General features: G+C 31.4%; 1 protein-coding gene across 1 annotated transcript in view; it reads left to right on the top strand.

The window, feature by feature from the left end:
- Positions 1-12706, top strand: part of LOC117107633 — a 60144-nt gene that overhangs the window by 24335 nt on the left and 23103 nt on the right. Inside the window, exons 24-37 of the mRNA XM_033249341.1 lie at positions 535-606; positions 2237-2308; positions 2930-3004; positions 3188-3256; positions 3729-3869; positions 4549-4620; positions 5520-5591; positions 5699-5764; positions 6773-6850; positions 7193-7377; positions 9010-9124; positions 10186-10452; positions 10860-11075; positions 12509-12598. Of these exons, the coding sequence (XP_033105232.1) occupies positions 535-606; positions 2237-2308; positions 2930-3004; positions 3188-3256; positions 3729-3869; positions 4549-4620; positions 5520-5591; positions 5699-5764; positions 6773-6850; positions 7193-7377; positions 9010-9124; positions 10186-10452; positions 10860-11075; positions 12509-12598 (1590 nt within the window). The remainder of the gene's footprint in view (positions 1-534; positions 607-2236; positions 2309-2929; positions 3005-3187; positions 3257-3728; positions 3870-4548; positions 4621-5519; positions 5592-5698; positions 5765-6772; positions 6851-7192; positions 7378-9009; positions 9125-10185; positions 10453-10859; positions 11076-12508; positions 12599-12706) is intronic.

Below are 12706 nucleotides of genomic sequence, written 5' to 3'. Positions count from 1 at the left end.
TGAGCCAATTGCAGGCTTTAGGATTATTTTTCAAGCATTAAATCTGACATGCGTAAAATAATTTTCCGCTAGTGTACTATGCGCAGGTCTGCTAATTGCTTAATATTAAAATTTATATGGAATGTAAAAAAAATTTCCATGTTGCACTGTAACACACCCTAGAGAACAGAGCATATTTTTTAATGGTGTTTACTTGTTCCACTAGCCCTCATCATTAAGTAGTTCATTGCACAGTATTTCTGTGGTACATAATTGGCCATATGCTGAGTACATCTGTGTGATTCTAGAAAGTTATATGGAATGTAAGATTTCTGTGTGGCACTAACCATCTTAGGTGTTTACTTGTTCCACTAGCCCTCATCATCAAAATGGTTAACATATACACAGCCAAAGAGAGATCTTACTTTATTTGATTCCATTGACATGGCTATTAATGCAATTGATATGACATATTTTTTCGACCCTAATATGAAAACTACAAAAACAAAGCATATCATTTTTCTTCACATTCCTGTATTTTTGTGTATTTCTCAGATCTTTGCAAAATATGGAATTAACAAGTCTATCTAGTTTTACCTTTACAGACGTGTCTTGTTCAGAATACCTGTAAGTTACTGCTCCAATTACTATTTAGAAATAAGTTCGGTTAATATCAGCACCACTGAACATTGTTTCTGCTGTGGATTGCAGAAATGCAAAAAATGTGGATTGATTGATTCATGAAATACCAGCTAGACTTATTAAAATTGTCATTTATATAATTGTTTATCCTATAACTTATATCGTAAACTTGTCACTCTTGAACTCTACTTTTCAAAATCAATGGAAGAAATCTCCGATAAGTCTAGTTCATAAAAGCGGAAATAAATATGAGTGCAATAACTACAGACCTATTTCAATTCTACCAGTGTTATCAAAAATTCTTGAAAAAGTTGTATTTGAACAAATTTATAATTTTTAAGATACGGTATCTTAAAAACTTAAATACTGTACTTCAATTTTCACAAAAGTGTTTTTTTGTTTTATAACTACCTTACAAACCATGTTCATAATTCTTCCCAAAGATGTCCAATGCAAACTGTACAATTCACTCATGGCACCACACCTTGAATATTGTATGGGGACGTACCAACCAAATACAAAGTAAAACACTCCAGATTCTTCAAAACCGTGCAGCTGAAATTATTTTAAACAAATCAAGATGTGATTCCAGCACTTCAGCTCGGCAAAGCCTTAAATGGATGAATTTAGACCAAAGGTTATATATAAGTGAAGCCATCACTTAAGATTATGAATAACCTTGCACCTCATTATGTATCTAACAGATTTGTCTTTAAAAATAATTACTATGGTATATGAACTAAACCCGACTTAATATTGCCAAAACCAAAAACTGACTACAAGAAGAGAAGTTTTGTCATATAGAGGTGCAAAACTTTGGAATTAAATTAGCGATAATGTTAAAAATGTTAAGAAATTTGTCTTTATTTAAAACATATAATAGCGACTTTGTAGTCACACTTAACAGAATGTTTGTTAACGTCATTGTGGTAGTTTCTAACAAAAACTACTGTTTTTGTTTTTTGTTCCAGTTTGTAAAGTGTACTGTAACTAACTGTAAGATTTAAGTCTAGTTAAGATATTTGGTCATTTACAATTGTTTGATTAGTGAATTGTAAAGTCATTCTGTCTTTTAATTTTCTGGTTACTTAAATTGTTGTAAACACGGCCTTCCAAAATATCAACTGTTAATTGAGCTAAGTTTCCGTGTTTTAAATAAAGCTTATTATTATTATTATTATTATTATTATTATTATTATTATTATAATTAATAATGTTTTCCTTTTTTTTCACACAGCAGGACATTTTTTACAAAAAAACAGTTTTTGCACATTATCATTATTATTACTATTAATATTATTATAAATATTGTTATTCTTATTATTTGGCTATTCAAAACTAATAACAGATAATAACTAATAATAATAGTTATTACTACTATTATTATAATTATTGTTAATTATAAAAAATGTGTATTCCTCCTCAGTTACTTGCAGTCAAATAGTATCGCAACTATCATTATTATTACTATTAATATTATTATAAATATTGTTAATGTTATTATTCTTAGTATTTGGCTATTCAAAACTAATAACAGATAATAACTAATAGTAATAGCTATTACTACTATTATTATAATTATTGTTAATTATAAAAACTTTGTATTCCTCCTCAGTTACTTGCAGTCAAATAATATTGCAACTATCGAGGAAGAAGCTTTTTCCACTGTCACTGTTAGTATGGAATTGTAAGTATCAAGATCATTTATGGTATTTTGATTGGGACCCAGTCTCATGACTTTTCAGGGATCCCAAATCCCCTGTGGGTTGTTGGCATTAGGAAACAAGCAAAAACCTCCTGGAAAATATCCCATCTCCTGCAAGTTCATAAGATTTGTATTTTTTCTAATATATTATCAGTTCTCCCGGAAGGCAGCTGGCAATGGGTTTGGTAGCAGAATTAAATGTGTTAAGAGCTCATGTAACCAACCTCCTATTTCAGAAGATGCTTTGCCAGTTGATGATGTTTCTTTCCTGCCAGTACTTAAATCTGATATATGTATATTGGCTTGCAAGTACCAGTGTCTCAGAGGTTTTATTCTCTATATTAAAAATAATTTTCAAATAATTATTGATTATCTGATTATATATTTTATACCCTGTAAGTATGCAACATCTGCAAACATACTAAATTTTAATTAATATAATAATGAAGAATTAATTAATATAAATAATGAAGATTTTTAAGTTTTTTCAAACTGTGATTTAATTGAAGCTACACATTGATGCTGGTAGATATGTTATTATAGTTGAATAAAAAATATATATACGTTAACATAATTGGTTATGTTGTTTTTTTATATTTGTAGGCGTCTTGATTTAAATGGTATCACAACTCTGAAAGGTAACATGTTTGGAACCAGTGGATCATCAGTTGATGAACTGTAAGCAAAAAATGTCATTTGTTCTGTGATGTGTGTGATCAGTTGTTACAAATATTGTAATTCTTTTCATTTAAATATTATGGGTCACTAGTAAATAATTTACTATTAAACCGTAGGAAAGCAATGTGGCCTTAAAATGAGATTTAAAAAAGCTTAGATAATTTGTATATTTTGCCTTTAAAGACACATGGAAAATAACCAGATCACCTCGATTCCTGGCAACACATTTGATGGCGTCTCTTCTAATGAAATGTAAGTTTGTCCAACGTACAGTGTTGTGTTGCTGTTCCTTGATGCTTTCATAGATACTATAAATGGTCATTAAAGTCAGTAATTGCAGAATCTGGTTCTAGGTTTTATTTTTGTTTGACCTAAGTATTAGAAGTCTTAAAGGAAATGAAAAAAAAATTAAAAGTAAAATAGGTGACAGGCCTAAAATGTTGAGACCACATGATATTCATAAGCCCTTTATTCTCTTGACTTGCTCCCAGCAAACTATGAAATAAAGTTTTTGAGATGTGTGCATGATTTTAAAACTAAAATGTGATTTTTTTTTTCAAAATAAGGTAGAAGATCATGTAAATTTCTACTGACAAAACCTAACAATTTGTTGCTATTACTTGTGATCTTAAAGTTAATTTATTAAAGTAATTTATTTTTATGTCTATATATTTATCATATAATTATTATATATACACATATGTTTATTTTTTATATCCTTTAGATTTCTCTCTGACAATGCTTTGACAGAATTTCCTGCTACAGCTCTTGATGGACAGACTTTAATGACCTTGGATTTGTCTCAGAATCGTATTGCTGTCATTCCTCAGGGTTCCTTTTCCAGTCATACAACCCTTCAAGAACTGTAGGTTTTTTTGTATGTATTTGTAAACTGAAGTAAAGTGGTATGTGTACTGGTATTGGTGGCAAATGTGTTTGCTTTTTAATTTCAGGGCCTTGGGTTGAATTTTAAACATGATACTATTTTCTTCAAAAATTAAGTCACATAATGGCACTAAGTATGGTTTATGTAGCATAGTTTATGCATTTTGTGTGTATTGTTTGTCTAATGAAAAGTTTTGCCACCTGAGTGGGACAGTGATATATTCGCTATTGACAATCCTTGCCCATGTGCCTAACTAAATAAAAATAATATATTTAATGCTTGCGGTACACCACAAGGATAGGAGAATCCTAAAGACGATTGAAGCAACTTAATCAAAACGTCAAGACATTCTCAACAAATAACAGGTCTTTTTAGAACTATTTATGTGGTGTACCCCAAGCATTAAATATATTATTACTTGACCAAGCAAACCTTTAAACAATAAATATAAAATAGAGAATTAATCTAAAATGGCAAGATTTTATTTTTTTTATTTTAATAAATCTGGTAATTCTGGTAATATTAAGTTTATTTTATAATTGTTATGAAACATAGAACTGATTGATATGCCATTATTTCTAGACAACATGTTGGCATCTAGAGTGCCTTACAGTGAAAAAATGATCATTTTGTATCTTTGTATATTTTTTGTTATTAGCGATCTATCAAACAACGCTCTGATTGAGTTAGATTCTGATGCGTTTGATGGACTTGCATCATTACAAACATTGTAAGCTATTCTATTCCTCGGTCATGTCTTTGATTGATACTTATCGTTTGTGTGATTTGGTTTAAACTTATTTTTAGTATTGCATATTTCACAGCTCTGGCTGTCCTGTCAATAGAGGGATTTGGCAATGGGTGTCACATGACCTAACTTGGGTGTTGAATATAAACAATCCACTGACACAGCGGTGGTGTACATGGAGATTGCTATCGCAGCCGTCCCATTTTTATTGCTGTAAAGATTATCATAATTCCTAGTAAACTATACCAAATTGATTGGAAAATAAACTTGAGAATTTTACCTTAATTGTTTGCTAATTCTGTAAAGAATACTGCTGCAAACATTGAGGTTTTTCAACAAATGTTAGGCCTAGACCACTGCACATCTACGGCATGGTTAGTTATGCATGAGGGTCTTCGACCCTCAAACTACGCTGCGATGTTAGGGCTAGCTAAAGTTTAAAATTCAAAGCATAAAATCCTTGGAGAAGGCTAGGATAAGTAAATAAACAATATTTTGAACAATCGAATTGCCTTTCCTAGCCATTTATTTCTCACCTTAACAGTGGGTGGTTGTTTTTCATGTATACCCAAGTTAAGTCATGTGACTGGCTGTAAACAAACATTGCCGAATCTCTCTATTTAAAACATAACTATCATACATAATTTGATAATACCTCGTCACCTTCTTGGAGAGAGTCTGTAGTTAATATAATCAGTATAGTTCAAATACATTATGGTACTTTACATTCTTTGGTGCCATGCAGATACCTATGTAGACATCATTTTTTTAAATTCCACTCTTAATTAAAAAAAAAATGATACTATTGTTTTGTGTGGATTATGATTAAGTATTAAAATCTTAAATCACCCCAAAAAATATTTTTGTTTTTTTTTGGACAGAAATCTTGAACACAACTTGATTGTTGATGCAGGGGAAGGTGTCTTTGAGGGCCTGGCCAATTTGCGGTATATGTAAGTAACAGCGTTTATAGTTTTTCGACACAAACAAGTATATCCTGTGTATCCACTTCACTGTCCTTGAATAAATATTGAACATGTCTGTCATTTTTTATTTACAGTTACTTAAGTAACAACTTAATACAACACTGGCCAACAACAGTGGACCTACCAATGCTTCGTACATTGTAAGTAGCACTTAATAAATTTATTACATATTTATCTGCATTTGTGTAAGAAAAGGTTGTTAGATGATGAATCTCATAGCGCATGTATTGTCTGTTGATATGGAGTCCTTTTTATCTTATCTATATTATAACATTTCTTTACATAAAACAAAGAACTATGGCTGATGGGCTGTATAAGTGCCCCAAAACAAATAAATGTATGTCACAGGAAACTCTAGCAGAACATAGCTAACCAGTGGCAGATCCAGTATTCAAAATAGACAGAGCCATATGGGGCCTAAACTACCTCAGCCCCACCATAGTTGGGGCTGAGGTAAGAAAATTTTATTAAGGCAAGTCTAGATGGCCGGAATTGCACTCTCAGACTTTTTGAATCAAATTTTCCCTTTTTTCTCCCATTTTTTAAAAATAATTTTTGAAAGTCCGCCACTTCTAACAAAATCACTTTATTACCTTTGAATAAGTTTTATTATGAGAAACTAAAATATTGTTGTCCTGACCTAGTCTTAAATAAGATTAAGATTCAAATCTTCAATGAAGTTTCTTATTTAAGATTTCATCATTTATTACCACAAAAGTCAACAGGCCTAACATCTTTATATTACAATTATGCAAATCAACTTGCAATCAAACTATTGATTGAAAAACAGACAAAGTGTAAATATTTTTTATTGATTTGGTTTATTTAAAAATTCTCACAAGTGAACAAAGCACAAAATTATATGAGTCAAAAACAAAAACAAAGAGAATTTCAGTATAACTCTTTGTATTTTTGCTTGTTTTCGAAATAATAATAAAGACTACACTGACAAATTACAAAAAGAAAGTTCAAGGCCTAAAGTAAGAAACATAGGGAAATAGTACAATACTGAAGAATTAACAGTTTGCTTGAAAGGAGAAACATCTAAAAGAACTGATAAGTGTGAACAAAACTTTAGTTAAATGCATTAATTATCACATTAATTAGCATTAAATTTAATTTTCATTAATATATTCATTTCTTTTCAGGGATTTGAGTGATAACAGCATCAAAAGTCTTGGCAAAAATGCATTTGCTGGCATTGACACTACATATTTGAACAACCTGTAAGATTGACGTTTTTTTTTCAGTTCCTTTTTTTTTTCAATTTTAGTAATATTGGAGTTAAGATTGAAATCTTTTTCTTTGTGTTAATTTTAGTAATACTAGAGTTATGATTGAAATCTTCTTGGTGTTAATTATAGTGATACTCCTGAACACATTTTGGGTGTACAGCTTTCCAAAATTAAAGACAGGAACATTATAAAAGAAAAAACACAAAATTTTGTGCATCCCGTGCATCGTAAACAAGAAAATGTAATGAAAAATATTAATTTGATTTAAAAAATTGTATTTGTATATATATTTTTAAAGATTTACTTGAAAAATATTGCCTACTTTCATAATAGTGATCTAAGCAATAATCAACTTGGATGTACATGTGAAATGTACTACTCATTTTATGCTGTCAATACGTCTGTCAACGGAGGGCAGTGTACAGAACCATCATCCCTTGCTGGCACCACTTTTGCTTATGCTTCTTCATCTACCAGTACTTACTTCACAAATGTGAATGCAAGCTTCTTTCAATGTAGTAAGAAATTTTGTTCTAATTTAAATTTGCATTTTGGAATGTTGATATAATGAAAAACTTTTGGCATTTAGAGACTGCATTTGCTTATTGTGAGTTTGCCACTCCTCCTATTCAACAAGTTTGCTTTTACCTTTCCCAACATATGCCAGTACCCATTTATACTCTGGAACAGAGACAGATGTACTGTAGAAGTGTCTTCCTCGAGAACACAGTTGACCTGTACTGTGAGGTTATGAACCCTGACTTCAGAATCCCAGCCACAACTGTGCACTAAATGCTTTTATGAGGTCGATAACAAAGATTGTAAAAGAAAAACAACACTTGAATGCTGTATATAAATTTTTTAAAAAAGAAATGCATTTGCCAGTCGCGGTGATGGTAACATTGCTTTTAAAATAGTATGGCAGGCCAATACATATGTTTCTTATTCAAGGTGTATTTATTCAAAAATATCCAAAATTGTACATGGCACCAAAGCCTGAATTGAAACAATTGTACAAAAACGTCAGAAAAAAAAACATATACAAATATAAAGATATCAGAACACATTTGAAGTTAAAACCATCAACAAAATGCATATAACAATTCACAATACTCAATAAGTAATAAAGTTTTACCTGCTAAGAACAATTTCTAAAGTATATGAATATTCAGATTATTTCTTAATATTTAAAGATGGTCATCAGATTATACACTATGTGTACATTTATTAAACACAACATTTTTTAGTTCGCAGAGTCAAAAATATGTCCCATATATATTTACATATAACCTGGTTCACATAAACTTAAATTTAGTTAACTATTAGTATGGACCCACACCAGTTAAGTGGACTAAATTTATATCAGATCAAGGTGTTACTGGACTTATGATTAACTATACTTTTTAGTTTTTTTGTTTTAGTTTAGGATTTATCAAACAAAGACCGAAAGGCATCCAAAAGTAGAGAAAGAAAAAATGGATAGATTTGGGATGACCCAGTTATAATAATAATAATAATAATAATATTTATTTGGCATCAAAAAGACATGTTACAGTATTGCCAGGAAAGAGAATGGGCATAAACCCGAACAAGAAAAACTTGCACTCTTATCCAACATATTAACTACAAATAAACAGCTCAAATTAAAAACATCAAATATCAAATTAACAAAAAAAAAAAAAAAAAAAAAAAAAAAAAATTACCTTCAACCAATCAAATGCAAAAACAGTAACAAACAACAGAAATAAACAAAGAAAATGTAAAGGAGGGAGGGAAAAACAAAAAGCAACAAAAAAGAGGATATTATTGATCCATAAACCTAAAGTTAAACCTAAAAAAAGGATTGGTTTCCATTGGGGTCCCAACTTATAACAATCTAAATGAGGCTAAATTGAATTGAAGGTCATAAAACAAACCAATCATGTTCCATTCTACTTTATGTTGTAGTCACATGACTCACCACTAATCTTAATCTAGATTACCTACCGTAGATATAATTCAATGTGAATGCATATGATAGTATACCTGATAGAAAATATCAAGACTATTAGAACTGCGCCTAAATTCCAGTTTAAACTGCTGCCTGTTCTACAGATTGCACTGCTAAATTCTCATATTAACTATTTTTTATCTTTAAATCCACAATACAGCTGCAGTTTCATTGAACCTTACCTCACCAAAGCCAAAGGAACTCTTGGCGACCTGGTCACACCCAAACATTCTTTACCCAGGAAAGAATCCTAACACCACGGACCCAAGTCCATGGTATGTTTTAATTTAGTACACTTGTATTTAATGGCCATTTCATGATTTCTCTTTGCAGTTCACTAAATAGGTTAGTGGTTTAGTAAATTTGGTGAAACAAACTCTGAAAAAACAGATCCAAGCTATTATTTAAAGTCTGATGTTTGCATCATATTCTTTGGAAATGTTTGTCTTCCTATTAGTGGACACTATATATAGCGTTATTGTCTCATAGTACATTAGGCAATTAAGTGAGTTCATTTACTCAATATTTATATTCATTATATATGGCAAGACAGGCAAAATCAGTCACTTGTTGCAAAAATAAAGTTTTAGTTATTAATACATGATTGAAATAAAATAAGAGCTACAAAATGGTAAAAGAATCATTTAAATCTGACATTTCGTTATGAAGTTACAGGAGTTTAAACATACAGCTGTTAGTGCATTAATAAAGCATACTAGGGCAGTAGTACATTAATAAAGCATACTAGGGCAATAGTGCATTAATAATAATACTTCATCTATTTTAAGCCCTGTCCATATAATAAAATTTTATTTGACATGTCATAATGAAATGGCCATATATAGGAACATCATGACTATATATGGGCATACAACAAATATCTTATAAACACAAGTTAGCGTTCTCCACAATTTCTGCATGCAAATTCTGTAATAACGCAGTGTATGGTGCCTTTTTGCAAAAGTGAATACTTTTCAACTTTAACCGCTTTAACAAAAGCATACACCGCACGACTTTACCTTTACGTGTAACAATTAAAAGTGTTGATTTACAATGCGCTTCGCTCTTAAAAACAATAAGGAACAAAATCGTACTTGGTAAAGAACTTTGATGTGACGCAACACCTTCCATGGCAGCAACTAGGGGGCCCTCTCCCAAAACTGATTACTTTTCTGCCAAATCAATGCTTCTATTTTGTTGCGCGTAAATTGCGGAGAACGCTATCTTGTATTTATAAGATCTTTGACATACAACAGTTTTTGATAGGTGGACATACAGAGCTTGACAGTAATTTCTTCATTTGTTGACTTAATCAACAGGATTTATTTTCCAACAGGGAATACATTGTTACTTGTACAAGCAATACTGCCAGCACACTAGAAGGTAGTCAAACCAACAAAACATACCTACTCCTGGACGAGTCATACGGTACTCAGTACGGTACAGACTACACATGCACTATTAAACTGAAAGCCAATGGGTACACGAGTGCTGCCAGCGAACCATACGATATAACAACGGTGGAGAATATTGCAATTTCTAACAACCAGACTGAGATAAATGGAACTAATATTTTGTTATCATTTACTTATTATGATTTCAGGTAATAATTATTAATTACAATTCCACATAAACATGTGACAATCTTATTAATTTCAGTTCAGTTTGACTACCAGCCTGATAACATATAAATAAAGCATGCATTGCACTGCCCATCTTTACACAAAAGAAAGATCTCAAAAATATTACATTTTATCTTAAAATTTTAAGACTAAATTATATATAGAAGCCTGTACATGTAATCTGAATTATCAAAATGAGGATGACTTACCTCATAGTCTCAAGATGCTGCCTGGCTATAAACATATGAGTGTTTTGATTAGTAATTATTTTTTGCCAAATTACAAGTTCCTTCTCTTGAAAGACAATAAAATATATCTTGTGTCTTGTGTATATTGATAAAAATAATAATATTATATAACAAATAATTAGCAACACTTTTGTACACAGTGTAAGCAATCCTGATTTCACTGCAACCCAGAAGAGCAGGGTCACGGATCCGGAGTACATACCAAGTCCTTATGGAAGCTGGTTGGCAATTTCTGATAATCCATCTTCTGATTCATTTTCCGGGTGGTTCCGGAAAAATGCTGACAATTTTGCCATTGAGAGAACACTGACAATTCCTTGGCTTAATACATCTTCACTTGATAATCCAATTAACAGGTAAGATGGCTGTTAGTAAACACTGATTTACAATTTAAATACTTTGTATTGTTGCCAATCACAAGGCAGCAAGTGCAGAATGTTGGATTTAGTGAACAGTGTGAGGGCAGATTAATACATTGGAATGTAAAAGGCAATATTTTTAGAAATTCGGCATATGTTTCATTTCCAAGACTCTGTAAACAGATACCTATTCAACCATCCTTATCATTTTCGAGTTTTAAGTCTGCTCTCACAAGCACTATATCTGTGTATTGACTATTATTATTATGTTTGCTTAATTTTTTTAAATATGATTGCTTATTTATGACCTTTACATTTTGATTATGTTTATCAATTTGTAGTAGTAATTTATTGTATGTTTAAATTTTGTATTTGTTTGTGTAGCTTAAGATAAGAGGAGAGAGTACATAATTGTTTGTACAGGCTAATTAATTGCCTATTCTATTTCCTGGCAATGATATATCTTGAATGCCAAATAAATATAATTATTATTATTATTATTATTATTATTATGTTGAATCAACATATAGGACAGGTTGTTATAGTGCAGCTGTGATGGGGGTGATGATGATGATAGGGGTGGTAATGATGATGGCGATGAAAATGGTGATGCAGGTGTTGAAGACGATGATAAATATGATGACAAAAATTGTGTTGTTATGAAAATGATAATGGTGATTTTTAACAACTGTAAATATTGATGATAAGAGTGATAATAACAATGATAGTAATGGTTAATGGTGATGATGGTGATTATGATGCTGATAAAGATGTTGAAGGTATTTGATTCTATGCTGGTACTCATCATCATCTGTCCAGCATCTGGACAAGTGTGGTAAATATTATGATGAATAAAAATAATGTAATACATTGATGACAATGATGGTGTTATGATTAAGACGATGATGTTGATGGTAATTTGATAGCAATGGCGGCTCTAGGATATATTTTCTGGGGGTTAAGTTGTCCGACAGGGGGGCTTGAGCTCGTAGGCCCAAGCTGGGATAAGGGGTTGAGAGAGGGTCCCCCTCCCAAATGAGATTTTTTTTAAGAATAGCAACCTCTGGATGGCCGGAAATGGCACTCTCAGACTGTGACAGACATGCGTTGGCTTGGTGTGGGCCTATTTTTATATGTTTTATGGTCTGACTGCTCGACAAGCTCTGTCTGGTGGGGTGGCTTTACCTGTCCAGTGGGGAGACTTAAGCCCCCTGCCGCTGTTTGATAATAGTTTAAATAAACAAACAATGATGATGTTGACAGTGATGGTGAAGATACTAATCATGGTGAGAAGTGACAATAGAAGTGATGATATTGATGGTGGTGGTAATTATTAAATTAATGATTTTTGTGATGCATGGCAATAGACATTCATTATAAATATATCCATAAATTAGATCCAACTTTCATTCTTTTTATGAACGCATTAGGTACTTTACAGATGAGTATTTTCCCGTTGATGGATTAGGTTACACCTCAGAAGGTCAGAGAGACTGTGACTTTGTTCTTCATAATTTTGGGTTAGTACATTCGATATTCACAATCTCCTTTTTTTTGTAGTTCATTATTTGATTATATTGTATTGTTACTTTTTTTTAACTTTAAATTTTGTATAGTATGGTAGTTTG

The sequence above is a fragment of the Anneissia japonica genome, unplaced genomic scaffold, assembly GCF_011630105.1.
Source record: "Anneissia japonica isolate Jap-2015-1 unplaced genomic scaffold, ASM1163010v1 scaffold5330_len1712360_cov203, whole genome shotgun sequence".
NCBI lineage: Eukaryota > Metazoa > Echinodermata > Crinoidea > Comatulida > Comatulidae > Anneissia > Anneissia japonica.
Note: the sequence above shows the minus strand (reverse complement) of the source record. Positions and strands in the feature narration are given on the sequence as shown.